Here is a 27,475-nt window from a genome sequence, read left to right as displayed (position 1 = left end):
CAGAGAAGAAGGAAAACACAATTCTTATCTCGCTTGCTGTGCCTGTGTTGTGCTAAAGTAGGATGCAATATGGAGATTGTTTACCCAAAGTGAGGGTGTTTGGTTCCCTTGGCCCATCAGGGCCAAGAAGTGTGTGTGTGTTGGACTGTCACGGGACAGTCAGGAGAGAAGGAGAGATGAGTGCGGTGTGAGCAGTTGTGAGCAAGAGTGAGTGCAGGGCAGATTCAGTTTAGATACAATGTACATAGTATAGTATAATAAAATAATTCTTTAGCCTTCTGATGATGGAGTCAGATGTATCATTCTCTCTCCTGTCTGAGTCCCCTTTGATTTACAATATGGAGTAACTGCGCCTTGAGAAGGATTCTGCAAATATAGCGGGAATTACTGGGGATAACCCTTAACTCCAGATGTCACAAGTGAGAAGACTGTCTCATGTCATCAAAAGAGGGGGGCTCTCTGGCAGTCGTGGTGTTTGTGTGTGGATATGTGCATTAACGTGGAGGAAGCCAGCTCTTACTAATTTCCTTACACTGCCAAGCTCAGCTGTGGCTGAGGTTGGTGGTGCAAGGCTTGCTCTTACATTTGCTTTCACGATGAGAGTTACAGAGTAGGAGTTGAGTTAGAACTGTTCTTGCTGCCTCTTTTTATGTCTCTTTTTTTGCAATGATAAGTGGAAAAATATCTTTTACTTTCTTGCTGTAACCTACTACTTTTCCGGAGCTCTGATGTCACTGAAAAATTAGTAACACTGTAAATACAATACTTTCATTTTTTCTTCACAGAATCTGTACCAAAACAGGTTCCTGGGCCTGGCAGCCATGGCGTCTCCATCTAGGAACTCACAAAATCGGCGCCGGTGCAAAGAGCCTCTCAGATACAGCTACAACCCTGACCAGTTCCATAACATGGACATCAGGAACAATTCCCATGAGACGGTCACCATTCCAAGGTCTACCAGTGACACAGACCTCGTCACCTCAGACAGCCGCTCCACCCTGATGGTCAGCAGCTCCTACTACTCCATCGGGCATTCGCAGGACCTGGTGATATACTGGGATATAAAAGAGGAAGTGGATGCAGGGGACTGGATTGGCATGTATCTCATAGGTGAGTCCCTGTTACCCCTTCCCCTTTGGGTTCCTTGCTGCTTTTTGTAGATGTAGGCATTAGGGTAATGTGGGTTAATGATAGTAGTGAGCTGATACAACTCCCTTAATTGTAGTCTTAAAGTGTGTTTATATATGACAAGAATTTTTTATGCTCCTTTCTGTGTTACTGGTTGCAGGCCTTGTGCTCACTTTTTCTTTAGCAAAGATACAAAGAGGCTTTCTGTTGATGATTTCTTGACATTTCAAGATAAATTCATTTTAAAGCCATTTGGATGTTGGGAAAATACCTCCTGTATCAAGACAGTATAATATTTTCAGAGTTTTCTCTTGAGATTCCTTGAGTAATCTGTGACAGATGAGAGGTTTTACAAGAATATGAATAATTTAAAAATCTTGTGAGAATGCCTTTTTCTCCATAGCCACAGGATATTTTGATATGAACAATAATTCAAGACTGAGACAGTTTGGAATTGTCCCAGAAAGTTTTGGGTTTTTTCCCTTTTATTCTGTATTGGAAGCTATATTGAGCCATGTACATTAGCATATTTTTGGCTACTCCATCTAGTAAATCCAGCCTCACATAAGAATAATAAGAAATTGTTTCAGTCCATTTTTACCCGATTATTTCACTTCAGTATAAAATTAGCTTTTCTTAACCTGGTTTGGTTCCTATGGAAATAGTCCTGCTGCTGAGACTGGAGTTCATGTTAACCCTGCTCTCTGGTAAATTTTGAAAATGATGGATCAGTTTCAGATGCTTTTCTCTGTGCATTAGGGTCTTAAAAATGTAAGTTCTTGAATGTTTCTTGAAAACCAGTGACTTTGTAAAGAATTGTTGCCTCCACAAAGGGAAACATTGGTAAATTGCTTTCCTTGTCTATTTGGAAGATATACCTAGTACTAAGCAGATACTTTAATTCTAATAGCATGGTTTCATCTTGCCCAGACAGGGAGCCAAAACCAGATAAGAATATGGTGTTGTGATATGAGCTTTTGGAGCAGGCATAGGGGACATCATAGGGAGCCATGGTGTTACTTAAGTGCTTTAGTGGATAAAACCAAATGGCTTGGCTTCACATACTGATGATATTGGGAACATAGGTGTTGGTGACATGGGGGATATGTGACAAAGCACTAGATAGTAGGCATGAGCATGTAGAAGAGCTATGGTGGCAAGGTGTTAGGCATTGGAAGATAAGTTCAGGGTATTGAAGAGACTCTAAAAAGGAATACACAAGGGTGGTTGTTTAGGATATGGAGGGAGAGGGGTGGAGGTTACAATAAGCCAAGCTGCAGTACTTACTTCTTTATGAGTAACATCATAAAATGTCCTTCTTTGAAAAGAAAAGTAGGCTTCTGAAATTTAAATCTTATAGGAAAGAAACAGAGACTGGATTTAAAGCAGATTCCTTGAAATCAGCCTGGTTTGTTGGCCTTAGCAGAAAATTACTTTTGTTTACAGTTAAGTTTGAAGTGAAGTGTTTTGCTGTAATAGATGAGAAGACACAACAGTCCCCAGCGCTGGGCACTATGAAATACTATATGCCAGTTCTGAAGTAACCCAGGCAACTCATGAACTCTTCTGTCAGTACATAGAGGCAAAGTATTCCTTCTCGTGGTCTGAAGTCAACAGAAAGTGCATAGGGCTGTGTCACGCTGACTGAACTTGTTCACCCAGGTTTCACAGCACAGGCATTGCATCCAGGGCTGTGAAGACACACTCTAATTTATTTTTTTTTATAAACACCATGAATACATAAAAATTTAACTGGGCAAAATAAAAATATACTGTGATACTCCTGCTTCATTTACTGTATCAAACAGGATACATTGCCCAGACACCCCAGTAAATTAAAGATGCATATTTTGAAGTGTATCCTTGCCCCTGGCTGAAAGCCTGTTGTTTATGCCAATAGTCAATGGCTCGTTCCGAGGAACTTCGCTGCCAAATAAAAAATTAGTGTGTCCTGTCCCTGAGAAACCAAGAGCTGATCCTTGATGTCTTTGAAGGTGTTTTGTCTGCACTCTCTCAGGTTCCACTCTAAATAACTGTGGAAATAGCAGACAGCAGCATCCCTCATTCCCCTTTTTCTCTTCCCTTCCCCTCTTGCCACTCCTGCCCCTCCAAAAACCTCATGTAATATGAACTCTGGTTTTGGTTCCCTTTAAAAAACATGGAAGACTGTGAAGATCACTTGGGTTTTAGAGTTTGTTTGACATGGAAAACACTCAGAATCTATGAAGGTAACTGGCACTGTGGCTGTATCCCCATTTATTAAGTAGGGCGAATGTAGGGAATGGGTCTGTAGAGGCAAAAATCTGATGAAGGCCTTTTGGGGGCTTGACTTAGAACAGTTTCAGTCTGGCAGAGTAAATGCCCTTGAGTTGCTGTAGTGCATCCTTCAGTTTAGGTTCATCAGGACAGAACTGAGTTCATGTGGCTGAATGACAGCACAGTCTCATGGTGGGGTAGGGACACTTAGAGGGGTCTGTACAAAGCACCCTTCTGACCTGAAATAAAGCACTGGTGCCTTGTGTTTGTCACCAGTCCATAGGGGTGGGAGATCCAGACATCCCTAATGGCTTAGATTTGTGTCTGCATTTGCACAGATTTTGTGAGCCTGTGCTCCTTTTAAGAGAAAGAATGTTCCTGGCCTTGTGGGTACGACCTTCACAATGTAAACTGATCTATAGCTGTGTTTTGAATTGGCAGCCAGACTGGAACAAGAGAACCAAAGAAACTATGAGCTTTTCCCAGTCTGCTCAGGAGAGGATTAGTGTGGAAGCCTATTATTATCACTTGTCTGGCAGCTCTGTTAACTATTGTGATGCTGCTGGTCATTCTAGTGTTTGTCTCAATCCAGCTTATGGATACAGCCCACTCTTTTTTGTGATTGTTTGTTTGGAGCTGAAAGGTTTGAATGTAGCACTGTGTAGTATTGTGGAGAGTCATGAGTACTGGGAAACTATTTGCATCCTTAGGATATCAGGAAGTGTGTTGTTGATTTTATTTAAGCGTTGGTGTTGGGAGCATTGGAGTTGGCATTTGTTATTTGTCTTGTGGGAGTATCCCAGGAAAGGACTGTGCAGAAGCAGAACAGAAGGCAGTTCTACATTGAAGGAGTTCAATTGTTGCCCTTGTAGTATTCTAGGAAAGATCTCCAAATGATTTTTTATGAGTGTTAGTTTTGAAATGCATAAAACTTACTCTGTTTTCACCAGCAGTGTCATCACTAAAAATTTGATGATACCAAATAAACTTCAGACTTCAGAATAATCTGGGGAAATTGGGATGATATATATGTCTTAGAAAAAAAAAAAGGCAGAAATAATGTATCTCATATGTATTCATACTGTGGGACATTTTGGCGTGCTATTTAAAAGTTAAAATAGCCTGAAAGAGGAGTTGAGAGAGTCTTCCCTGTGTGGAAATTCTGTCTGCTTGCTCCTCTTTTGAAGAGCCACAGCTCCTTTTACCACAAGATATCTGTTCTTCTCCCCTGTTGATCCATTTATGCATTCCTGAGGTTGGCCAGCTGGGTAAAAAAAAAGAAGCAGTCTTTGCAGAAGCAGGCAAGAGCTGGGTTTAGCGCTGGTTATTAGACACAACATTTGCTCATGGTCTCAGCAAATGGACTAAGTAGCCAGTCAGTCTCTCAAAAAACTGTGTAAAAAATGGTGGTCATGTGTCTCATGACACAAAATAGTATCCACTCTGAAGCTTCCTGAAAACATGCATGCATGCACACACACATGATTTTCATGAAGGGCCATGGAAAAACTCCTTAGTTGAAGGGAGAATTGTAAATGTTGACTCTCTTAAAATGTAGATGTTATTACTTCAGCACATTTTAAGATTAGCTGTGGAAAGCTGACAAAAAGAAAATATGTAAGTTGGGAAAACAAGCATTTCTTAAGACATACTGTGCCTTCAGGAACGGGAATTACATTTCATTCCTGCTAAGCTTGAACTCTAGAGATGCTCTAACTTCTCCTCTATATACCATTTATCAGCTCTGAGCAATGCAGAGGAACCTCTACATTCTGTAGCAAGTCATCTGAAATGTGCATTCACCTTCCCTCAAGAGAACTACAGTATTATGAGCATTCAGCAGTTTTTCAGAAACAGACCCACAGTCTAAAATATGTGTAAACACTCAAAGAGAGTTCTGTAAGAAATTTGAACGTAACAAAGCTCTGTTGCTATTTAAAAGTCTCAGGAATATAAGTTTTCTTTGCAGAAAAGCTATTTATAAAGAAAGGCCTATTGGGGAAAAAAAAAAGAAACTGAAAGTTATGAATAATGAAGAAAGGGTATATTTTTAAAGTAAGGACTCTCATTTAGTGGCTACTGTGAGGCAGCTGGAATATTTGCAGTTATTTATCTCAAGGCTTTCTCTTCCTCTCTTATCTCATTTGCTATTGCTACTTGCTACAGTATGAAGCCCCTTTAGATAAATTAATATGGACTACTAGCAGCTGCCTGTAGACAAAGAGCTATCTTATAATTACTGTAGTGGCATTTTAGCTGCTACTAGATTTCACTTCTGTCATCACCTCCATATCTGATGTAAAGGAGCTAACGAGAAATGTTTAAAGCAGACTTTTGAAAAAGTCATTTGCCTCCACTGTCTTTGCACACTGATGTTAGGGGTTTATCAGGGCTAGCATTATACTTTTCTTACTTATATAAAGTAGGCTTTCTTTCTTTCAATACTTCCTTATATGAAAGCAAAACATTATTAAAGGCTATTTATTAAAAATGTCTTCATACACAAACCTTGGAGGGTCCAATTTATTTTCCATAGCTGGCTTTTTCCAGATAGTTCCTCTCAAATTTATATAAGTAGAAATGTCTTCATCTGCTTAGTGACTGAAGCTTAGATTTAAAACTGTTTTCCTCCTCTGTTTCATCCTGTGGTGTTATTTCTCTCCCCCAGAAAGGCAATTCACCACAACCTGACAAATCTAATAACTATTGGTTAATAGACATTTAAACATTTGTTTAAATACTCTCTGGGTTGATTTTAGGCTTATATGGCCTGTGTTGCTGTTTTTCCCACTGAGACAATTGAATAAATGAACATTTTTCCTGCCATAGCCTTGGACCAGAACTTATTTGTGCACCTATTTTACCAAACATCCAATACATAGAAGCAGAAAGCATTTCAATGTTGTCAGCAGAGATGTAAAATGTTAGAAACAGCAATATGCCTATAAGGCTGGGAGTCTTTGTTACAGGTCTAATCCCCAATTTAGATTCTCTCCATGTTTGGTTGGTTGCTCCACCTCTCTGCTTCAGATACAGTTCTCTGTAAAACAAAACACTTCACAATGTGCCTGCTTAGGGTGAATTTTGTTGATACCTGGATTTGTTGTGTCCTGGGGTCACCCATCTTTCCAATCCTTTCATGGCCTTTGGAAGAGAATTTCTCTGTGCTCTCAGGGCTCCTCCTCAGGAGCTCATCTTGTAGCTGGGTCTCTCTCCAGGCTGGGGATGGCAGCCGTGGCTGGCTGCGATCACCTCAGCAAGTTGAGCTTCATTGGACACCTGCAATTCTGCTCCCTCTGTGAAACATCAACAGAGGTGCCCAGTGGCCAGGCAGCTTTCACTAGGCACAGCACAATTTATTTCAGGAACAAAAAGTGTCAGAGGAGCAGGTATCACAGGCCTTGGCAGATACATTAGTGCAGCAATATCGGCTCTTTGTTCCAGCCTGGCTCTCCTTCATTTGGCTGCTCTTCGAGTGAGAGTGATTTATCAGGCTGAGTCACTTCTTGCCTTTCCCAGTGCTGTATCTATCCGGTGCACCCTTCAGCTGGACAAAACCTGGATATGCTGTTTACAGACCCACCAAATGTGACATGAACACAGTCAGCGTTTGCATCTGACTCACCCCTTTACAAGTAGCTACAGTCAATTCTTAAATGAAAGGGTTTCTGAATATTCCCAGCACATATGGCTTCTGACATGTATTTAATATGTAGTAGAGGTGTTTACTGTGTGCCAAAGGATTCCCATTTTCATGCATTGCTTCTTCATAAAATAACAGCTCTTATGAACATCTTTGTAAGTGAATGAGTAGAAAAGAATTTTCCTCTGCAACTATTAATGCTGAATATCAGGAGAGGGAAATAATGCAGACAGGGAGTAACTGCATCCTCATGCCTTCTCAGTGATTTCTAAGGTCCTTATGGCCATGGATAAAACTGCCTTTGTGCTGTGCAAGAATAGCCCATATTGCTGTGTAACCCAGACTTACAGCGAAGTCAATAATGATCACCTACTAAAATATTTTGGAAGAAATCAGTTGGGGATATTGGTGCACCAAATCCCAGATTTTGGCCTCAATCCTGCAAAAGAAGCATAGTCCATGCCGCACATTGAGACCATTGACTGGTTAGAATCAATCATGGCACAAACAGTGGACAGAACAGACATAAAGTTCTTGGCAGGATAAAGCTTGAAGCAGAAAGATTTGTTTTGGGGAGGTTGCCAGCCATGTGGATTTTGAAGGTTCAGCATATGTTTTTCTTCCCTTAGTTTTCTGGTTTAGAACTAAATCCTTCCCATTCCTTAGTGTTTATAATACTAACATTGCACTGTTCATAACACTGGAATATTCCCATGCTGCCTTCCACAACTACTGTAATGACTGTGTATGCATTTAGCCTTTGTAATCTTTCTCATCCATTAATCTCTCCAGCCCTAAAGGCATTTTTTTTTCTTCACTGGATATCTTTCACTTTGTAACAAGTTTATAACTGAATACCATTTTTCAGATAAAATCAATCCAGATTCTCAAGAGGTTCTTTGCACTGTGGTGCTTCAGTGTGCACATCTGAGTTGTGTTTGGTTTTTTTTTCCTACTGCTTTATCAGATCACAACTTCCTGTCTAATCTACTGTTCTTTCAACATTTCTGTAAATCTATTTTCCATTTTTCCATTTTACTGCAAATTATTTCCCCCTTATTTAATGATCATTGTTAACCTGGAAAAATGTCATCCTTGTTCACATTTCATGTCTTCCAATGTCTCTTTATATCTTGTCTTCAAATTGCCTTGGGCCTGCTTTAAAATTTTCTAGCATATTTTGTGGCTGCACTGCTGTGACCTAATCCTCATTTTCCAAATTGTACTGTAGTCAGTGGGGAGGCTTCCATTGATTATGAGAACTTTGTTGTTATATTAAAAACAAGCAAACAAAATTCTTCCATGTTGTACCTTATCACACATCTGTATGCCCTGGGGAAGTCAGGATCATCCTTGTTTGGATTCCTCCCTCCCATCTTCAGTTCTGTGTGCAAATTGGATGTCATTACTTGTGAATAAGTTTGTGCAATGTGTAGGTGAAGTAGAGCTGTTGCTGTACTGAGACCCAAATGTGGTCCACTTGCTGCAGGGATAAGAATAAATCTGGAAGTGCAGGGGCTTTAAAGGAAAAGCCTGTAGCTGGGAACAGGCACAGCTGAAGTAGCACTGACATCTGTGTGGTGCTGTCACAATTCTAAGGGTATGCAGAACCAAATGATACCAGTATTACTGGACAGATGCCCATCCCATTGCAACCTAACATCTGCTGGAGGGGTTTTAGGCCCCACAAGTTTTTATTGCTGAGCCTCCACTCCTTGCTTTCCTCCTTCCTTCTACCTTTTCAGCAGATTTGTGGTTAGAGGAGAGAAATACATGAGTGGTGGGTTGTTCTGGAGCACAGCTCCCTAACAAATAGAAGAATAGAGTCCATTGCCATCAGCTCTGCTTTTAGCCAGAGGTCCCACTGTCGCAGGGAAGGAAAAGGAAGTCCCTTGAGTGACTGAGCTCAACCTCTCAGTGTGTTTAACTCAAGTGCAAATGAGGAAGAATTGGATCCACAGCCTTCTGAAAACTTGGGCATATCATTGCCAAGATTTAATAGAGTCTCTGTAATGGCTAGTCATTTGCTTTTTTGATTTTGTTGTTGGTGTCATGAAAAATGGGAATCTTATCTCCCAGCAGTAATTTGGAGAGTACTGGAGTGGTAAAAGGTGATAAGCAGCTCTGAAATAAGCTAGATGTTCAAAGATAAAAGTGTTTTGCTGAAAGTTGAGACTCCTTGGTTTTGGGAGTGGCTGACATGTCACTTGGGTTTAATGTCTTAACCCAATTCTTTCTGCTTCAGGTTTGAAATCCACCATGCCTGCATTTCTAATGTGCCTGGAGCAGTTTTATGTATGGCCACCATCTTCTGCCCTTGATGACCAAGAATTGTTCTAACTTTGCCAACTCACTGCCCATTTTATTACAGTTTATCTCCCTTCCTACTTAGTTTTCGTCCTTCTCTTGGCATACACCTCTTCTTCACCCATTGTTCACATTTCTGCCTCCTGTTTTTTTTCCTCTAGCTGGGCAAGGGGTTAATTTTTGTGGGATTAAAATAGAACCATTCCTGTGCTTGAAAAAAGCATATGCAAAACTCTTAGATCGAGAATTGAGCTTGTAGCACCAGTGAAGGATTAGGCCTTTGTTTTCCAGAACTCTTCTCCCTAGGAAATAATAGAAGGAGGGATGCTAGCTCTAAATTGCTGTATATTAATTGCCTGCAGCAGAAATTGGCAAATGAATTAACAGTGAAGTTTCAATGCACACTGGAGCTTAATATATAACAGCTGAAGTCAATAGAAACGTTCCTAACTATTATTAGTGATTTTTTTTATGTGACATCTTTGTAAATAAGAAATTGGGATCTGCATCTTTGGTATATGTTTCTCATTTATAGTTTCTCTTCTGCAGAATGGTGACTGCTTGTATTGTACAGATCTTTGGAAGAGCAGCTTCCAAAGGGCTGGGTTTTGCAATGCGAAAGGATTGCAAAAAGAAACACTTTCATGACCTGATACAAGCTCCACTTGTATCCACTTGCAGAGGTTTTTGTCATCATTTTGTGTTTTTCTTCATGTGATAGATTGGATGGTAAGAGAATAAACATCAAAAATATGAAGTTTATTTATGGCTTACCCCTTCTATTATTATTTTGCAATATAATTTTATTTTATTGATACTTTATGAAGGGTCTGGAACAGATGTCCTGTGAAGACTGGCTAAGGGAGCTGGGGATGTTTAGCATGGAGGAGGCTTAGGAAAGACATTATCACTCCCTCTAACTACCTGGAAGGAGGTTCTAGCCAGGTGGGGCCCAGCCTCTTCTCCCAGGCGGCCAGCAATAGGATGAGAGAACACAGTCTCAAGCTGCTCAAGGGGAGGTTTTGGACATTAGGAAGAATTCCCTCATAGAAAGGGTGATTAGATATTGGAAGGCTGCGCAGGGAACTGGTGGAGTCGCTGTCCCTGGAGGTCTTTCATTAAGGACTGGACGTGGCACTCCGTGCCATGGGATAGTGTCAAGGTGGTGTTAGGGCATAGGTTGGACTCCATGATCTCAGAGGTCTTTTCCAACCTAATTGATTCTTTGATTCTGTGAATTGTGAAATCTCTTTCCTGCAGCTTTCCCTGCTAGTTGCAAAACAGATCAACCAGAGCTCAGCCTCTTTTTACAGAAAATTATTTTTTAAATCATTTTGCTAGCTATCATTGTATTTCATAATACAGACATACATATTGACCAAAAACACTTTTAAATTTCAAACAAATGCAGATTTATATAGCTGAAGACTAGAAATCCTTATGTAATTTCAGAATTACAGCATTTCCTTCTCAGAAGGGATCAAGACATGAAGTCTAGCTTTTCTTTTTGTGCCATAATTGCATTACGTTTACAGGAAGCGAGTGTTGTAGTATGTAGTGTTAAATCAAATTAGTGATTCATAAGAGACTGGAATACTGTATCAAGTTCAGGAACCTGTCTGATGTTGTATCCCTGTCTCTTGCTAATTATTTGTTTCTTTGAATGTAGCACATGTTATTCTAAATTTCATAGTTGTTAGACTTTGAGAATGTGGAAAGATAGGCTAGTCATATACATCAGCAAAATATTGTTTGAGAAAGGGGAGTTTGTTTTTAATTTTTGCCTCCTAAGTAAAACCAAATAGACTGAAAGGGTCATTCAGATATTTGTAATTTAGGCTCCATCAGTCTTTCTGAGGAGGATGTATTGACTATCTGATTGCTTCTCTGTGGGAATTTCAGACAAACTTTCAAATACCAAGGTCCTGTCTGTTTAGTGTGGCTGCTGACAGCACTTGAAGTCCCCATTAGATTATTCACAGATGTTTTTGAGGGTGGCCTTTATCAACATTTCCCCTAATTCCTCTGAAGAACAGCATGCTTTTTGTCAATTGGATTCTGTCTTTCATCTGAAAGATAAGTTTCTTTGGTGGCCATGGTTCTTTATCTCTGTAGTGCTTGTGAAGTATATTGGGATGCTCAGCATGGACGTGACAGCACAGAATATTTTTAGCAGTAGAAGGCTGTGCTTGGCAGTGTCTGGTTTGGTGAGGAGAGGCAGTCCATCAGCTTGCTGCTGGTTCCCAAAGCACTTGCTGTCATTTGCTGCTGGTGTGCCTTGGTCCCTCTGGCTGCTGTTTGGAGCCAGGCTGCCTGGCTCCTGGTTGTGCATCACCTTCCTCATTTCCTCTAGGGCCCGTGGGAGGTCTGTGGGAGCTGCTGCTCCTGTCCCAACAAAGTCTTGTAGGTCTGCAGCCTATCTCTGTAGGTCTGCAGCCTATCCCCAGCTCTATCTCCAGGAGCAACTAATGATGGTCAAAGTGCACATCCCAAATACTCCCCAATTTTCATCCTTAATTAGTAAGTAAGCTGTCTGCTGTGCAGGGAAACGAAGCCACAGACCTAAGAGTAATTGCAAAGCGTTTGCTTTTTGGACAAGCAGGGCCAAACCCAAGCTACGCAGAGGAAGCAGATAGCTAGTTTAAAGGTTAATCGCATTTCAGAAATAGAGGGAGGGAGATGCATTACAATGCTTCATTGGAAAAATGTCAAATGGCATTAGCTGCTGCCTGAAATATATGAAAGGGAACAGCATTAACTTTGCTCTTCATTTTGCGTGGAGGTGAAATGAAGTATTTCACCATTTACCTTTGGGAATTAAGATGTAACATGCTTTAAAGGTCAGTTCCTTCGTTTTGGGGATTCTCAATAGAAACAGGAAATAAAATTTGTTTTCCTTTGCACATACTTTGTCACCTTAGCATATCATATCACTATATGCTTACCTATGGCACGAATGTTGATAAATACATGTACGTACATCTGCACGTACTGCCCTAAGCAGCACTGTATTTCACATGCACAATTGTCTTTGTCAGTGTGCTTCATACATAATGTGTGTGTTCAGGGAATAGCATGCCTGGAATAGTGTTACTTGCCAATTAAAACAGGTCGACCAGGCATATTCATACATTCCAGCCTCCTGACGAGTTTCAATTACTGCTATTTTTAACTTGCCAGAGGATATTTCTTTCTTATCTTTCACCTTCCAAAAATACATACCTTCAAAAACTGGAAGAGCAAAACTGCCCTTTTGGACCAGAATGCATTCTTCTAGAGATAAAATTTTTCTGGCTTAAAAATCCCAATGAACATAAATTTCTACTAGACTAAAAATAGTTTGGGTTTTTTTTTTTTGGAATTAGGGAGCTACCTCTTTCAAAAGACACAGACAGGGTTAAAACTGACTGTGAGAACAACCTACATACTGGATTTCTAAATCATGACATTTTAAAATATGTTTTGTATACAGATTGGTTTTATACTTCAAGGCTTCACTGCTCCTATTCAGGTGCTCTGCATATTGCATAGCTCCATAAGCTCATACTAAATTATCCTTTCTGCTGTCTGAGCCTGTATTCCATCAGTGGCCACTGTCTATGAACAGTGTGCACATGACTAGCTCCATGTATGTATCCCTTCCCTGGGCACCTGCTTTTCTCTGGATGCTTCCCACACGCCCCTGTCTCTTGCCTCCACGGCAGGAGGCAGTGTGCAGGTGTTACTCAGTGGGAGCAGCTTGTTCCAGATTTCCTGTGGTCTCACCTGTCAGCTGTAACCATAGACTGGCTTGCTTGTCCTTCCCTTCCCGTGGTCTTCTACCTTGCACATGCAGATGGATAGTGGCCCTTCTTCTCAGCCTGGTTTTCCAGGCTTCCTACACTTTTTCAACAAAATAGAGGAAAATAGCGGAAGGGGTTTTCTGGAGTCATGCCCATTGGCTCAGCCTGCAATAGGGATGTGATTTCGTTTTGGTATGGGCATATGTCAACATCTCTGTCAAATTAGAGGGGTTTTGTGTGGCAGAGTTCACACTGCCTTTGTGCCAGCTGTGGGAAGCAGCAACAGTGGAAGTGCCAGCTGGTCTCCACAGATACTGCCTATGAACACAGTATTTTAAAGCTGATTTTGGGATCTCCAGCGCCACTAAACTCTGGCCTAAAATGCCCGCAGTTTCTTAAGCAAGACCATTGAGTCCAGCTGAGCTGCCTCCTTAAGCAAGCATGGTATTTTATAAATAGTATATTTTGAGGGACAGCAATTACCCATGCATCATCACAACATGGCAGGCATTGGAGCATCTCCAGCAGCTTATAGAGACTAAAAATGACAAATAAACATCACAAGTGGTGAAGCCAGTGAGCAGCATGCTGGAACTCTCTGCCCCATCAGGATGAGAGCCAGGAAGGGTTCCCAGGCCCCAGCTCAGTGCAACATTTCACTATATGCTCACCTTTAATATAAAATGTTTTCCCTGCCAAAGCAAAAGGGACAGGCTTAAGTCTTCTCGCAAGTACATAATGTTCCTATTTCCACAGAATGATGTACATGATCCTTGATCTGTATCCAGGATGGTCCTTTACTAGAGGTATTCATAAGTAAAGCAATGTTCTGAGAGTAACAGTTGTATACTTACCTGCTTTTTTTAGATATATATAATTTGGAATTTAAAAGAAGACACAACCAGCTATAAAGTATAAAAGCAAGAATCATACCAGAGCATTTTGCTGTTGAAGGATTACAGCAGAGATGCTCTTCAAAACAGAGCATGAAACACAGCTGGTGAAATAATTTCTGACAATTAGCCCATCAGCAAAGGGAAAATTTATTGTAGATAGCATTGCTATTTATAATTATCCATTGCAATTGTTAATGATCTCATTAGAAGGAATTCTGTTGTAATCCCTCAAGAGAGGAACACCAGAGTTCAGTGTTGGTATTCAGTCACCTTCCTCCTTTGAAAGCATGACTTCGTAGTGCCAGTGGGACAGTATTGACATCTGTTTGCTGCTTTCTTCTTTCACTGAAAGTGGAGTTTCCTTCAATTTAGTTTCCTTTATTAAAGTATTGTGATAGTCTTTGGGTTTCTCAGCTTTGTTTGTTAGGCTGCCTCTTCTGTTCTGCAGTTGGTCACACCACCCCTGAACATTCAGGCACAGCGTCCCTTGTTATATGGCATTATCTTTGTTTTCTTCTTGAAACAAAGCCAATTCTTCACAGTGTTTACAACTGAAGTATCTTAATGTCAGATTGAATGGTTCATGTTTTTTATCACTTTTAATGCAAATAATAATTAACATAATTGTCTTCAGAAGTGAATCTCAGCACCCACCCAGGACTTCTTCTGTAGCAAGCAAGGCTGAGTTGGTTAAAGCACATTTGTACAAATCTCTGTTAAAATTAAAACTGTTGTTATCACTGAAAGGAAAAGCCCAGGAGGTTGCTGGCTGGTCTCTGCAGGTAGAGATTGTGGCTTTTGCTTTGTCAGAGCACAGCTGTGAAATCCATTTCATCCCCCTGAAGCTGGAGCAGTGAGCCCATGGCTCAGCCCATCCTGGGTTGCTGCTTCAGCCACTTGGACTGAACTTTTAAATAACATAAATGAATGATAAATCTGATTTCTCAACATGTCGTGCCAAGCTCTCTAGTAGCTCTAGGATGTTCTGTCAAGCCAAAGGTGTGTTTTTAGCCTGACTCTGTGCTGTGTGTACTGTCATAGTAGGCACTTACAGAGACCAATCTTTTTGTTTACAGATGAGGTCTTGTCAGAAAACTTTTTGGACTACAAGAACCGTGGTGTCAATGGCTCTCACCGGGGTCAAATTATTTGGAAGATTGATGCCAGCTCTTACTTTGTGGAGCGTAAGTATTTTTCCAATTCTGCTAAGATTTAATTCAATCACTCCAGAACATTAATTCAGCTATTACTGTTGCTTTTATGATGTTCTTATGCCCAAAATGTGCCTTAGAAAAGGCCAAAAATGTTACCAAAATTGCTGAATGTGTTGATAGAAACGGAAGCGCTTGATGGAATAGTAACCTACAGTTTTTGCAAACAAATTTAGTGGGCATTGACTTAATTACTTTTAATACAGTTCTGAATATGTGTTTTACTCAATTTGCTATTATTTGCACTAATGAGCTGCATTAACTTTAATATGGTTTTAAGGAAACCAGGAAGTCAGGGACATAATATCTTTCCAGAAAGAATCACGTTGGCTTTTAATTGAAAAACTTCATGGTGCATCTGGCTTCTAACAGACTCAGGTGAATTCAGAAGTTGAAAGGGTCAAGTTCTGATTATCATCTACACTAATAAAAGTGTAACTATATGTAGTTGCAGCAAGATACATTGAATTCAAATTAATTGTTCCTCATTATATTAATATTTTGTCCAGGGCATTTGATACAATGCAGTATAAATCTTTTCCATCGTAGCAGTGAAAATACAGAAACACTGGATTGGCTTCTGAAAAGTGCTAGGTTCCTTATACAGCAAGTTAATTTTTCCAGCCCTGACTGTCACATCTCCCTGACTATTCAAATCCTTCCTCTTTTCCATGAGATTTACCTTGTTTTAGTGTAAATGCAATTTATGATTGTCTTTGGATAGAAATAAGGTACTCAAAATACTGGACTGAAATCTATAGCAAAACATCTGTGATGGAAGAGCCACATATATCCTTTAGGAGTTAAGCATGAAGAAGGGTAGCATGAAGCAATTTCAGTTTTACAATTGAACTGCATATTCCCAATGATCTGCCTTAGCCTCCTGGACAAAATTCAGAAGTTTGGTAAAAGCATTTTTAAATTGCTTGACAGGTATATCTGTCTAAGAGTGTCTATATTTGAGAGCAGTCAAAGGAATCTTTGATATAACCTATATTTTAAAGGATTTGTAAAGGACATGAGTTGTGCTTGTCCAATCTATGACTTAGATCTTAAATATCTGGTATCTGCAAGGGTGTTGCATGCAATCATTTTACAGCTGCTCAGTCCTGAAGCAGATTCTCTCTTTGCAGTATGAAGTATTGCTGCTGATCTGTAATTCCTAGTATTAAACTGAGAATGTTGTTCTAAAGAATTTATGGACCTGCTGAAATGTCTGCAGGACATACAGGATGTTTATATCCTGTGTTTTGAAAAATACATGGGTGGGAAACTGCTTAACATATAAGAACACGGGGTTTTTTCCGTTATCCTGGTTTTGGGGCAGAAATTCATTACAGGATCTAACTTTTGAGGCAGGCTCTACTTTGCAGAGGCTTTGAGCCATGGTTACAAATTCATGGAACTGATCATATTTTCTTTTAGCTGTTAAAGAACTGTGGGAAGGAGTAAAATATCCCAGACTGGTGTTTGATACCTTGGATTATTGAGGAAGGGCAGAATTGTGATGAGACTGCTGGTAGCTTCCTTGGCTAATCCACAATGCAAAACAAAGAGGCAACATGAAAAGTGCTTAGGAGAAAGCCTCTTTAAGGAGGGCCACTTTTCATTAAAGGCTCAAATGCACAATGAATTATGTCAGCTTAATAGGTTGCCCCCATTAGCAGAGACACAGAAGCTGTTGTTAATTGATTGCATGTACATTCTTCACTTGCCCTGCTGTAAGAAAATGCAAATTAGCGTAACCATCCTTCATTGATGCTTGGATCTAAGTTGTACTGCACCATAGCTGGGCAGCCCATGCTTGATGAGTTGCTGCCTCTTGGTAATTTGTTATACTCCAACCATTAGGTTGTGTGCATCCGCCCTGAGATTTTGTACCAGTGTGCTCATCAAGGACAAATCATTGCCCTGTCCAGAATTAAAATAGGAGAAAATGAAGTAGGCAGTAGTAAATAACAGCACGTGCAGATACTCTGAGAGCTACTTGACTACTCAAGTGGAAAGTTAAAGCGGTGAAGTATGTTGATGTATGCTGGTTTTATATATCTAAAGGCCTATTTGAGCATTCCTGCCCATTGCTGAGACTTACATATGAAAGCACACAGCTTTCCAGATGATTAAATGTTATGTTAAAAACTGCAGTGTCTGAAAATCTTGTGTATTTTCTATCCAGAGAGGATGATGTAAACCGTCTTCCTTCAGACTTTTATTTTTTTAGACAGAGATCATATCTCCCTTTTATGTTGCATAGCATAACATTTGCAGGGATCAGAGAGATACTGGTTATCAAAATAAAACTCACCCAAGAAATGTAGCTAAGATGTGGTAATTTATTTTCAAGGTATCCATATTGTTTTCCCATACACTGTTAAAATCCCCTTAACTTACTATTAATTGGAATCTTCCTGATTATGGCATTAATTCTCAAAAAAACAGAGTAGCTCACTTACAAAGGCAGCTCTTCATTTCTGCTTTTGCCTTTGCTGTAACTATTCATACTTTGATATCTTTTTACCACATGAGTCAATAGTGACTATCAACACATTGCTTCAGAAAATATTATGGTATAAATTGTAGTCTTTGTCCTGGAGCTATAATAAAGGGGAGATCAGTGTATCGCCAAATAAAGAATTAGCCTTACATAGAGAACTTAATTTTTTCAAGAATTTTAGGCACCCCAGGCAGATTAGTTTATACCCTGGCCTTGAAATATTAAAGGTTAAATATTTTTGGTGGTGCTATTGTGTGAGGCTTATTATGGGGAGACCATGGGAATTATCCTGGCCAACCTCAGAAGCCAGAATTTTTTTGTTGTCAGTTAGACTGTAGGACTCCTCACAGCTTGTTTTTGTACCACATTTAAGGAAATTACCCTTATGCTGTGAACAGCCAGCCATCTGACAGCTTGCAAATAAATCTTTGAGCCTTTTTTATTAAAGAGCTTTGTGGGGCAATTTGAAAAATCAGAGATATCCAAGACTAGCTGATTTGAAACAGTGTAACTCCTATTAATAGGCAAAAAAGCATTAGAAAAGAGGTCAAGTATATAGAGGGTTATTACTCATTTCTATATTTTGACTATGGAGGCATATATAATATGCTTAGGAGCATTTTGTTCAAATGCATAATATTCTACAGTCATTTATCCTTGCTTTCCTGCATTTTTTGAAAGTTAACAAGCACATGAAATATGATGCTCTAATTATGTAACCTGTAGTCATTATACATAAACCCACTCTTTAGGTACTTAGCAGATTGCTGACATCTTATCGCTGTAAATAGTAGCTTGCATGCAATGGGCAGAGACCTGGAATAGGAATGAGTGAAGGGAAGAGCCTCTGAAAGTCATTTTCTTTATGGCAGCAGATTATCACAATGAAATCTATCAAACACAGTTTTAATGATAGTTACTGGCCAAATCAACCAACCTAGAGGACCACAGTAGAGAGGAATTGTGCACGTGGTCCGAAGAAACTAGTAATATATTGTGAGATATTTGTAAAAGTGCACAAGGAGTGGAGAGCACAAAGGAAGACGTGAAAAGAAATTTCAAACATTTTCTTCCTTAATTGCACTTCTTTTATAAAACTGAAATTCTACAATTTCAGATGCTGCTCTGTTGTTGAAGCTATACTTTCATGCTGTTCTCAGTGGATTGCCTGGTCAGAATCTTTAAGGGTTCTTCTTTCAGGTATAATTTAAATCTCACCAGTTAAGAAAATGCTTTCTGTGAGATCAACGAAAAAGCAAAATTGTTTACTCCTTTTGGAACATGCTTCTATGTTTGGGAGTATTCGGGCAAAATATGTGTTGCTTTTGAATTTGCTAATAGCCTGATTTAGACCATCTACAAAGCCCTGTCAGTTTTCAAAACACAGATAATTCCTTAATATGTACCTGTGCAGCATTTTCAGATGCCACAGACATTTAAAGCTTGTATTTGTTTTAGCAATCTACTTTTTCCCCTTGAAAAGGACGAGTGCTTTTCCCAGAGAAGGGTATGCCTTTCCACTTCGCGTGTCACCAATTTGCAACATAATGTTGCCAGATAGATACGTAATCGGTACGAGTCAGAGAGGGAATTGCTTCCAAATGCCAGCAGAACAGAACTCACCTCCTATTAATACCCAGCAAACAAAAAGCCCTAACAGCTGAAGAGGCAGTGTTGTACTACAGCCAGTTTTGCAATTCTGCAGCAGTCTGGCAATTTGGGTTTTTCTGACAAGTCAGTGATGAACAGTAACCACCCACTGTGGGCATGAACTGGTCAGAGTTTGAGGGGAGGAAGGAGGATGAAGAGAGGCTCTGTGCCACTAGGGATGTGAACCTTGTGTTAAGGCTTGGAGGGCATTGCAGTGAAAGAACCAGCCTATAATGGGTTTTCCAGGAAAGGAAATGCGCTCCGCTGCACTGCAATTTCTGGCACGTTTTTTGGTTTACACAGCAATATGGAGAGAGGGTATCCAAGAGACCATTGCACCGAGGTGGGTTGCAGCAGTATCCTATAAACATTGTATCAAACTAGCATATCCTTACAATGATGAGTAATGTTTTGAAGCTATTCAGAATTGCACTGAAGATAGCTAGATAGCTGGTTCCCCTCCTAATCTACAGGCCTCTCTAAAGATTGTTCACTACCTGACAACTAGAACCACTTCCAAGGGTAACCAGTCACCTGTGTTGCATTTTTATTTGAACACTTATGGAGCAGTTTGGTTAAATTTGTTACTGTTGCTGTGGCTGAATTTTTAATAACAAAGATGAATCTCAGGCCCTTGCAGAAAAGAGAAAAAACACTCATTTATTCCTATTGGCTAGAAGGGAAATAATGGTAAAAAAAGATGCAACTTTAATCAGATATCTGAGAAATCCTGGTACATCTTCAGATAGAAGATGTATATTCTGTGTTATGGTCTATATATGCTGTATATGTGTGCATTTATGGAGTACGTACAGAAATGTCCCCAAACTGACAATTAGCACTTTTATCTGGGGCTCTCCCTAGAAAATTTATCTTTAGAAAGCTGATATAAAGGCTGCCTTCAAAGTACAAATAATTGAAGGATGTTCCAGCCTTGAATATTTCCAAATAAATGAGGCACATTCATGTCAATAAAAGCTTTAATGAAGCCAGAGTATTTACAAATTTTTCCTTTTTATGGACAGATTGTTGACAAGTCCAGCCCACTAAAGTAATTTCCTGTCTCCATTTTCATTACCACAATGTCTCTCAAATAATACACTCTTCACTTCATGAAAAGAGCACATGAGAAGCAAAATATAGATAATGCTGTTGAAGTCCAGCCTGATATAACTTTTTTCATGACCTACAGTCATGCTGCATGACTTTTACCTTCATGAGTCCACAGACAGTAAAAACTGGAGCAATACAGAAGCATCTTCAACAATGTGAGGATGATTTAGAAGCAAAACAGTTAAAGGTGTAAGGGCAAAAAAACCAGATATGCAGTAATAAGTGAGATGTGCCCCCAGAGGTGTAACTATTGCAGAGGAAGACAATGTTTGGTTGTCTTCCACCCTGCACACAGTTTTTAAATTCCTTGTACTTTTCCTCAGCCTGTTATCCTGATTGTAGTTTAATACTCATACTTAAGCCAAGCTTAGCTTTGGGAAGTTGAGCACAGTCTGAAACCAGATGTTGAGATTCCTTAAAAACCCTGCACTTGGGATCCTTTGGTCAGCCCTTTAATCTTTGCTTTTCTTGCATTTTTTGTCAGTTCTCCTTTTACAAAGTCTGTCTGTGCCTGGATTGTTGGCAGCAGCCTATCATAAATGGGAATGTGGGTCAATCCACCCAAGGCACTAGTCAGCCATTTCTCAGCTTCTGGCATGGTTTCACTCCGGTATGGTTAACCAAGAGACTTGTCTGCAGATTGTGTTTTTCTTGGTCTTTCTCTCCCTTTCCACAACTTGTTTTGACACTTGGAGACATTTTGTTTGTTGTGTGGAGATCACAGCTGTTTGTGTTTTCATTTGCACACAGGGAAAAAGATGTCTGTGTTGTGGCATCTATGCTTGGTGACACTGTGCTGGGGCACTTGGCTGGTCCCCACACTACCTGCCCCAAGCTTTTCATGGCTGTGCTTAAAGAAATTACAAGGACTTTGCTTGGGCAAAGCTAAGACAGAAATGAGAGTTTTGATAGGTTGGTAATAGGAGTTTCAGAAAGCTTTGAATGAGAAATAATGCCTGATTTTAGGCATGGTTGTCAGAGCAAGTCTTTCTTCACTAAGCCCTGGTTCCCTGTCACAGAGACCACAGCTTACTTGGACTCTTCCTGGCCACTTAAACAAGCACAGACATTGTATCAATGCTTCAGAGGCTGGGCATCAATTAATTCCCAAAAAAGTGGTCAAGAAAGTGCAGTAACATTTAACTGAAGTTTTAGTTCAAGTCTGGAGGAATCTAATTATAGGTGCCAAATTTTGAAAATATGGATTCACATATATGTTCATTCAGGTCTTGCAGCAGTATCCTCAGCCACATTGTACTGGCTTTGAGTTCAGAACTCCTGCATATGTCATGTGTTTTGTGTTTCACCTTTGGTACCAACCAGTATACCACTGAGCCTATCATGCCCTTGAGGAAATGAAGAGAGATTCCTGAAATGCATGAGTGCAGCTAGTAGCTGTATTTTTCTCATCTAACCCAGTGTTTGATAAATGTGTGAACCGATAGCTGTTGTTTTGCTGCTCTGAACTTTGGCTGTGTGGCATTCTGCGCGACGGCTGCTGAAATCACGTGATTTATTACAATGGATCACTGTAACTTAGATAGCGTTATTGTGTAATTGATAATCTTTCTGCTATCGACAGTGAAAGATTACGGTGTCACCTCCAACTCACAAATCAGTTAGTCTTTGCCACTGTTAAATGCTTCTGGAAAGTTTTTCCAGATTATGCTGTCTAGGGATTTGGCAGAATTGCTCTGGAAGACAGATCTCCTCTCTTTGCTCCATTGCACCCTATGCTCCCCCCTTGGATATTTCATGGGGTGTGTTTCTGAAGTTGCTGCAGGCCAAGTGAGATGCCACTGAATTCTGTAAGAATTGCTTGCATGCAGCCCATGTGCCATCAGCCCCAGAACCCTACGTGGACCACCACGCACAGATTGCCTGATGCAGGCTTTGGCTCCTGTGGTTTTACTTTTGTGGAAAAACAGGAGACGAGTGCAATGGAACTGTAATTGGAAGGGTATCAGCACAGGCATCAGAAGGTCATATTTATTCCAAAAGAGTGTCAAGATACTGAGCTTTGTTTCAGTTTTCTTAATAAATAAATCATAATGTAAAAGTACTGCGTTCAGTATATCAGTGTTAATAATTTACCATTTCTAATTTTGGAGACTTTTACGGTTGTGGGTTTTTTTGGTAATCCTATTAAAGCATACCATGAAAGTAATGGATCAAAACAGAACTGGAAGCCTAAGTATTAAAGATAGTATTTTCTCAGTTTATGCAGGCAGTCAGTTTTCTTGACATCTTCATGCTTTCTTTTAGAAATACTCTTAAATATCTCTCTGCAGTGGTGAAGCATCTCAAGGGCTCTTCTTAGATGTCCAGTGGGACATTGGAAAATCTCAGTAGAAAGGAGATAAATCCCTTCACCTAATTCAGAAACTGGTTTGTAACCCTATCTTATTGCTATCTTGTTGCTTGATTTCAGGCAACCACTATGTTTCTTATGCCTTCTGGTAGTTATGGCAATATTTATACAATTCATACAACAGTGTTTGGATCGTTTTATTAGACAGACAAAAGTTTGCTTTCCATGAGGAAGGCAGAGTTATATCTTTGGTGTACTGCTATAGTAACTCCTCCTGCTTCTGAAATAGTGCACCTGTGATGCAGGAAACCTTTTGATAATTGATTTTTCTCAATAACTACCCAGTAAATCTAGCCCTGTTGTTACCTTACTCTTGATCCAAGGTTTCTTGCTATAGGGACTGCCAGATGTCAAGAGCATCCTCTATACTCAGAATAGACTTTCTCAGAGAGTGGAAGGGATGAATTTAGCAGAGATGAATTACGGTATCCTTGCAGGGTTTAAACACTTCTGCCTAGCAGAAACATCTTTCTGCAAGGTCTTTGATACTGACAATGGGATCTTAAAGACCACAGACAAATAGTATTGTATATTTTCGAACACTTCTCCAACCCTTTCAATACTTTGGATGTTCATTTTACTCAATCAATAGCAGGTATAATTTCCTCCACATCTCAGTGCTAATAGCTTTTTACAATTAAAAAACAAAGCAAAACACTACCAACCTTGAAATAGATAGTTTTACCGTAATTGTTGACTTAATTAAATTTACATAAGGATATTTCTTTCTGACTTTTCCTTTCCTTAAATTATCTATGTTAATTTCCTTATGCATTCTCTCATTAAATGTTGTCCTGCCTGTGGATTTTTTTCCAAATCTCCTTCACCAAAAACACTCACTGCTACATTGAGACCTCTAAGAGTAGACAGCAGTGTTTATTCCAAACCCTTCCTTTTCCCTGGCAGCAGAGCTTGTGTGCCTGGCAGGTACTTGGTCACTTCTGAAGCAGTAGGAAGCAGAGATGTGGGGAAGTGACTTGTTTACTCCCCTGGGGTGAGCTGTCATAGCTCACTTTTAGCTCTAGACTCACTCCTGAGAGTAAGAGCTACAGATCTGATTGCTTCTCACTCTGGGGCCATTTTAAGGCAACTTTCCATTCTTAGGCTGCATGTACTGATAGTCTTGCTTCCTCTTAGTGGCCCCTTCACACTGTAATAACGATATTTATACCATTGTTCAATGGTCTTGGGTTGTCTTGTCAGAGCAGGTTGCTCTAGATCCTGTATGACCCTAAATGTAAATGTGTCTTAGGCCCCAAATCTAAAAGTAGAAAGTCGTATTTAATTTTCAAAGACGATCTTTTTCTATGCCTCTCAGTTTTGTTTTTATTCCTGACCCACTTCTTTTTCATGTCTGGGATACTTTACAAGTTCAACAATGGTTTCCTCTCATTGGAAGATCCAAATAGGAAATATTTAAAAAAACGTAAAAATGGCATCTTTTTTAAGAGAAAATAATTTACACCATAAGAAACAATATTGATTTTGATTGTAAAGTACATTGCTGCAATGTTCCAAACATGAAGTGTAGCTGGAGTTAGAAATAAGATGAGCAATGCATGTGTATCAGAATTTGAGCTGTGAATATGGTTGTTGGAATTTGCCAATAGACACAGACATCTGGATGGCAGAAGTTCAAAACCAGCAAAGTAGGGAGTGCAAACACAAGGGTGAAAAAGGACTCTGAATAAATGTGCAATCGTTTTGATTTAGATGAGTACCAGAGAGCTTTCCCAGGCAGCTCCTAGGCAAGAGCTGTAGGCTTCTGAGGGTCCCACTCAGCAGGCAGATTCTGGGAGGGGAAGCAGCTTTTGGTGTAGTCTGCACCTCGTGGACATCTCTCTTCCCTGTCTCTGGCTTAAAAAAATCCATCTACAAACAGAAAAGTTTCTTAATACTGCCAATGTCTAACACAGGTATTGCAGATGTGTGAATGAAGTTCTATTTCTCTTTTCTACTCCATTCAAGTAAACCTACATTTGGAACGCTTCAAGGTCTATCATAGGCTTGCAGAAATTTAAGTCTTGGTTTGTCTTCCTACTAACTTGCTGTTTCTGCAAGCTGCTGAGCTTCCTGAAGGTAAAATATCACTTCATAACCTGGTTGCTCCAGAGATACCTGGCAAGTCACAAAAACCGGCATGTGATTAATCACCCTGGTTTTCCAGGCAACACTCGGACAGCAGATTTGCCAAAAGTGATTGCCTACAATGAATTAGAGTAATCTGCCTGCTTGATTGCTAGACAAGATCTGGGGGTGAAATTATCTATTTAAAACAGAATACAAGTGCAATAGTAGGATTTTGTTTTACAAGTAGGAATTTTCCTTGCCTCCTGAAGTGTATTAGCTAACACTTGTTTTTACCTTTGCACCTCCACAGTATGTGTTAGCCCGAGACCTCCAAGAAGTGTCTTTATTTTGGTCCTGTTGATAAAGGTGTTCACCTGAGGTGGAATGAGTCAGCCATGCTCACTTAGAGAACACCAAGAAAAAATATTTTCTTTCTTTGGTTTGTCACTGTGGTATGTTATGGTCATGGGGAGAGACAAAACTCTTTCCTTCCCTCCACTTGCTAGGATTTCTTGATTTACATATAAGTGATGTTTGTAATTAGCATGCATCTGGATTCAGGCTTTAAAGGTTTTCCTGTTTACAGGATATTATGGTAAGCTTTATTAGCTTCCTGTGAAGAATCCTAAATCCTCATGGCTAATAGAGACACTATTTTCCCTCTGTAAGCAGCATGGAATCTTATGCATGGAATGTCAAAAATTAGTAATATATTTTAATACCAGTATACTTTAATTTTATCCTTGATTTTCTTCTTTTACCTGTCTCCTCTTTATATTTTGGAGAGCTCACCATGTATGTGTTTTGTTTTAAGGTGAAAATGTAAAAGAAAAGGTATATAGTGATAAGTTGGATTGTAGGGGCTCAGTTCAGGAACAGCCACAGCAGAGTCAGGTGGGTGCTTAGGATGGTGCTACCTGAGTTAGTTTTCTGTGCTGGCACTCAATCAGAAGTCATCTTTCACCACCACACCATTTTTGGAGTGGCTGATTTGTAATCAGTTTTAATTACTGGATTGTTTTCTCCAAGCCTGGTAGTTCAGATCATCTCTGTGTGCTGTTCCTAAAGGCCCTGGTATGTTGGTAGGCTAACTAATGCAAGCAAACATTTAGGGCTAAATCAGCTGATATTACATAGAAACTTAAAATGTCAGGGGTCAGTTTTGAGAAAGCCTGTGACTTGGGTTTTTTGTTTATCACATTCTGGTGCAGGGGCAATTTTTAAGTGAGTTCATGCAGCTTTTCTATTCAAATTTTTCTTTAACATTTGAGGGAAAGGAAATGAAACGTAGCCAGGAGGTATCTCAGCTGCGAGTATGTTGATTTCCTTTGCTGTAGAGTAGGAGGCAATGGAGCAGAGATCAACCAAATTTCACACAATTTCTACCTCAGAAAGGTAGAGGGTTCATAGACAGAGTCAATTCAAACTAAAATCTTAGTTTAAAGCCTTATCCTGGAAACTTCTGCCAGCTTTCAACTGTGTTGCAAAAGATAGTCCATTTTTGAAAATGTTGGCCAGACTGTCAGTACTGTTTGTTAAGTGCCCCTTGTAGCAGACTGTCAGTACTGTTTGTTAAGTGCCCCTTGTAGCAGACTGTCAGTACTGTTTGTTAAGTGCCCCTTGTAGCAGACTGTCAGTACTGTTTGTTAAGTCCCCCTGAGTAGCAGAGCAAAGCTCCTTTGTCCCTAGTGGGCTGTGCTGTGTGTGTCACACAACACCATCACATGGGGAAGGCACAGGGATTCAACCAGTGTTGGTTTGTGCTGTGTATGTCTTTCAGCAGGTGTGAGCAGCCATCCAGAAGGGATTTCCAGATGTTACCTAGAACATCTCTTTCAAAAGATCCCATCTCTGGTTGTATCAGAAAGACTTAGCAATGATCAGAACAGCAAGAAGTGTGACAATGCACACATGTCATAATGTACACCTGTGTCTTCCAGTGGGATTTGAGCTAATTCACATTGTATTACAACAGGAACAGGCTTAACAAAGACACAAATTAAGCAGGAAAAGGCACTTGGTCTCTCTGAGCAGCTCAGTGGACAGCAGAATTTAAATTTCTCCAGAATTCAGAGAATGAAATCCTGTCCTGCTGTAGTCAAGAGAACTAGATGTTAATTTAAAAAGTATAAAGATTTAGCCAGAAGTGTCAGAATTTGCTGTTTAAATTATTAGCTCTTTCCCCAGTATATATTTATGTAAAAGCATGAAAATTTAATATAGTTCCCTTTTTCTGTTTGCATTTTTACAAGAAGAAAAAGTAACTAAATAAATTGCTAGTGGTATGAGTTTTTTTATGATAGTTTAAGGCCAGCAGATGGGTGTCTTCTAACTGAGGTGTGAAACCATGAAAACTGGGTTAATAATGAACCCCTGACATAGCCTTAGCAGTAGCACTGCTAGCAGGCACTTCTGTAATTACTTCTTCTCTATGAAGTGTGCTGAGCTTCTACAACAAATTTAAGAATCTCATATTGTGCTTTCTTCTGTTAGAAAATGATTCAGTGAAAGCCTTTTATATATATATAATATGTACACAGATAAAAGTTTCTGC

General features: G+C 39.8%; 1 protein-coding gene across 6 annotated transcripts in view; it reads left to right on the top strand.

Annotated features, from left to right (window-relative positions):
• Positions 1-27,475, top strand: part of HECW1 (HECT, C2 and WW domain containing E3 ubiquitin protein ligase 1) — a 252,940-nt gene that overhangs the window by 85,007 nt on the left and 140,458 nt on the right. For all 6 annotated transcript variants that reach the window (XM_063158113.1, XM_063158120.1, XM_063158099.1 and 3 more), the window contains 2 exons: positions 786-1,110; positions 15,089-15,196. In XM_063158113.1, coding sequence (XP_063014183.1) covers positions 822-1,110; positions 15,089-15,196 — 397 coding nt within the window. In that variant the 5' untranslated portion in view covers positions 786-821. The remainder of the gene's footprint in view (positions 1-785; positions 1,111-15,088; positions 15,197-27,475) is intronic.

Source organism: Melospiza melodia, chromosome 1 (genome assembly GCF_035770615.1).
Source record: "Melospiza melodia melodia isolate bMelMel2 chromosome 1, bMelMel2.pri, whole genome shotgun sequence".
Classification (NCBI taxonomy): Eukaryota; Metazoa; Chordata; class Aves; order Passeriformes; family Passerellidae; genus Melospiza; species Melospiza melodia.
This window is presented reverse-complemented; position numbering and strand designations above follow the sequence as displayed.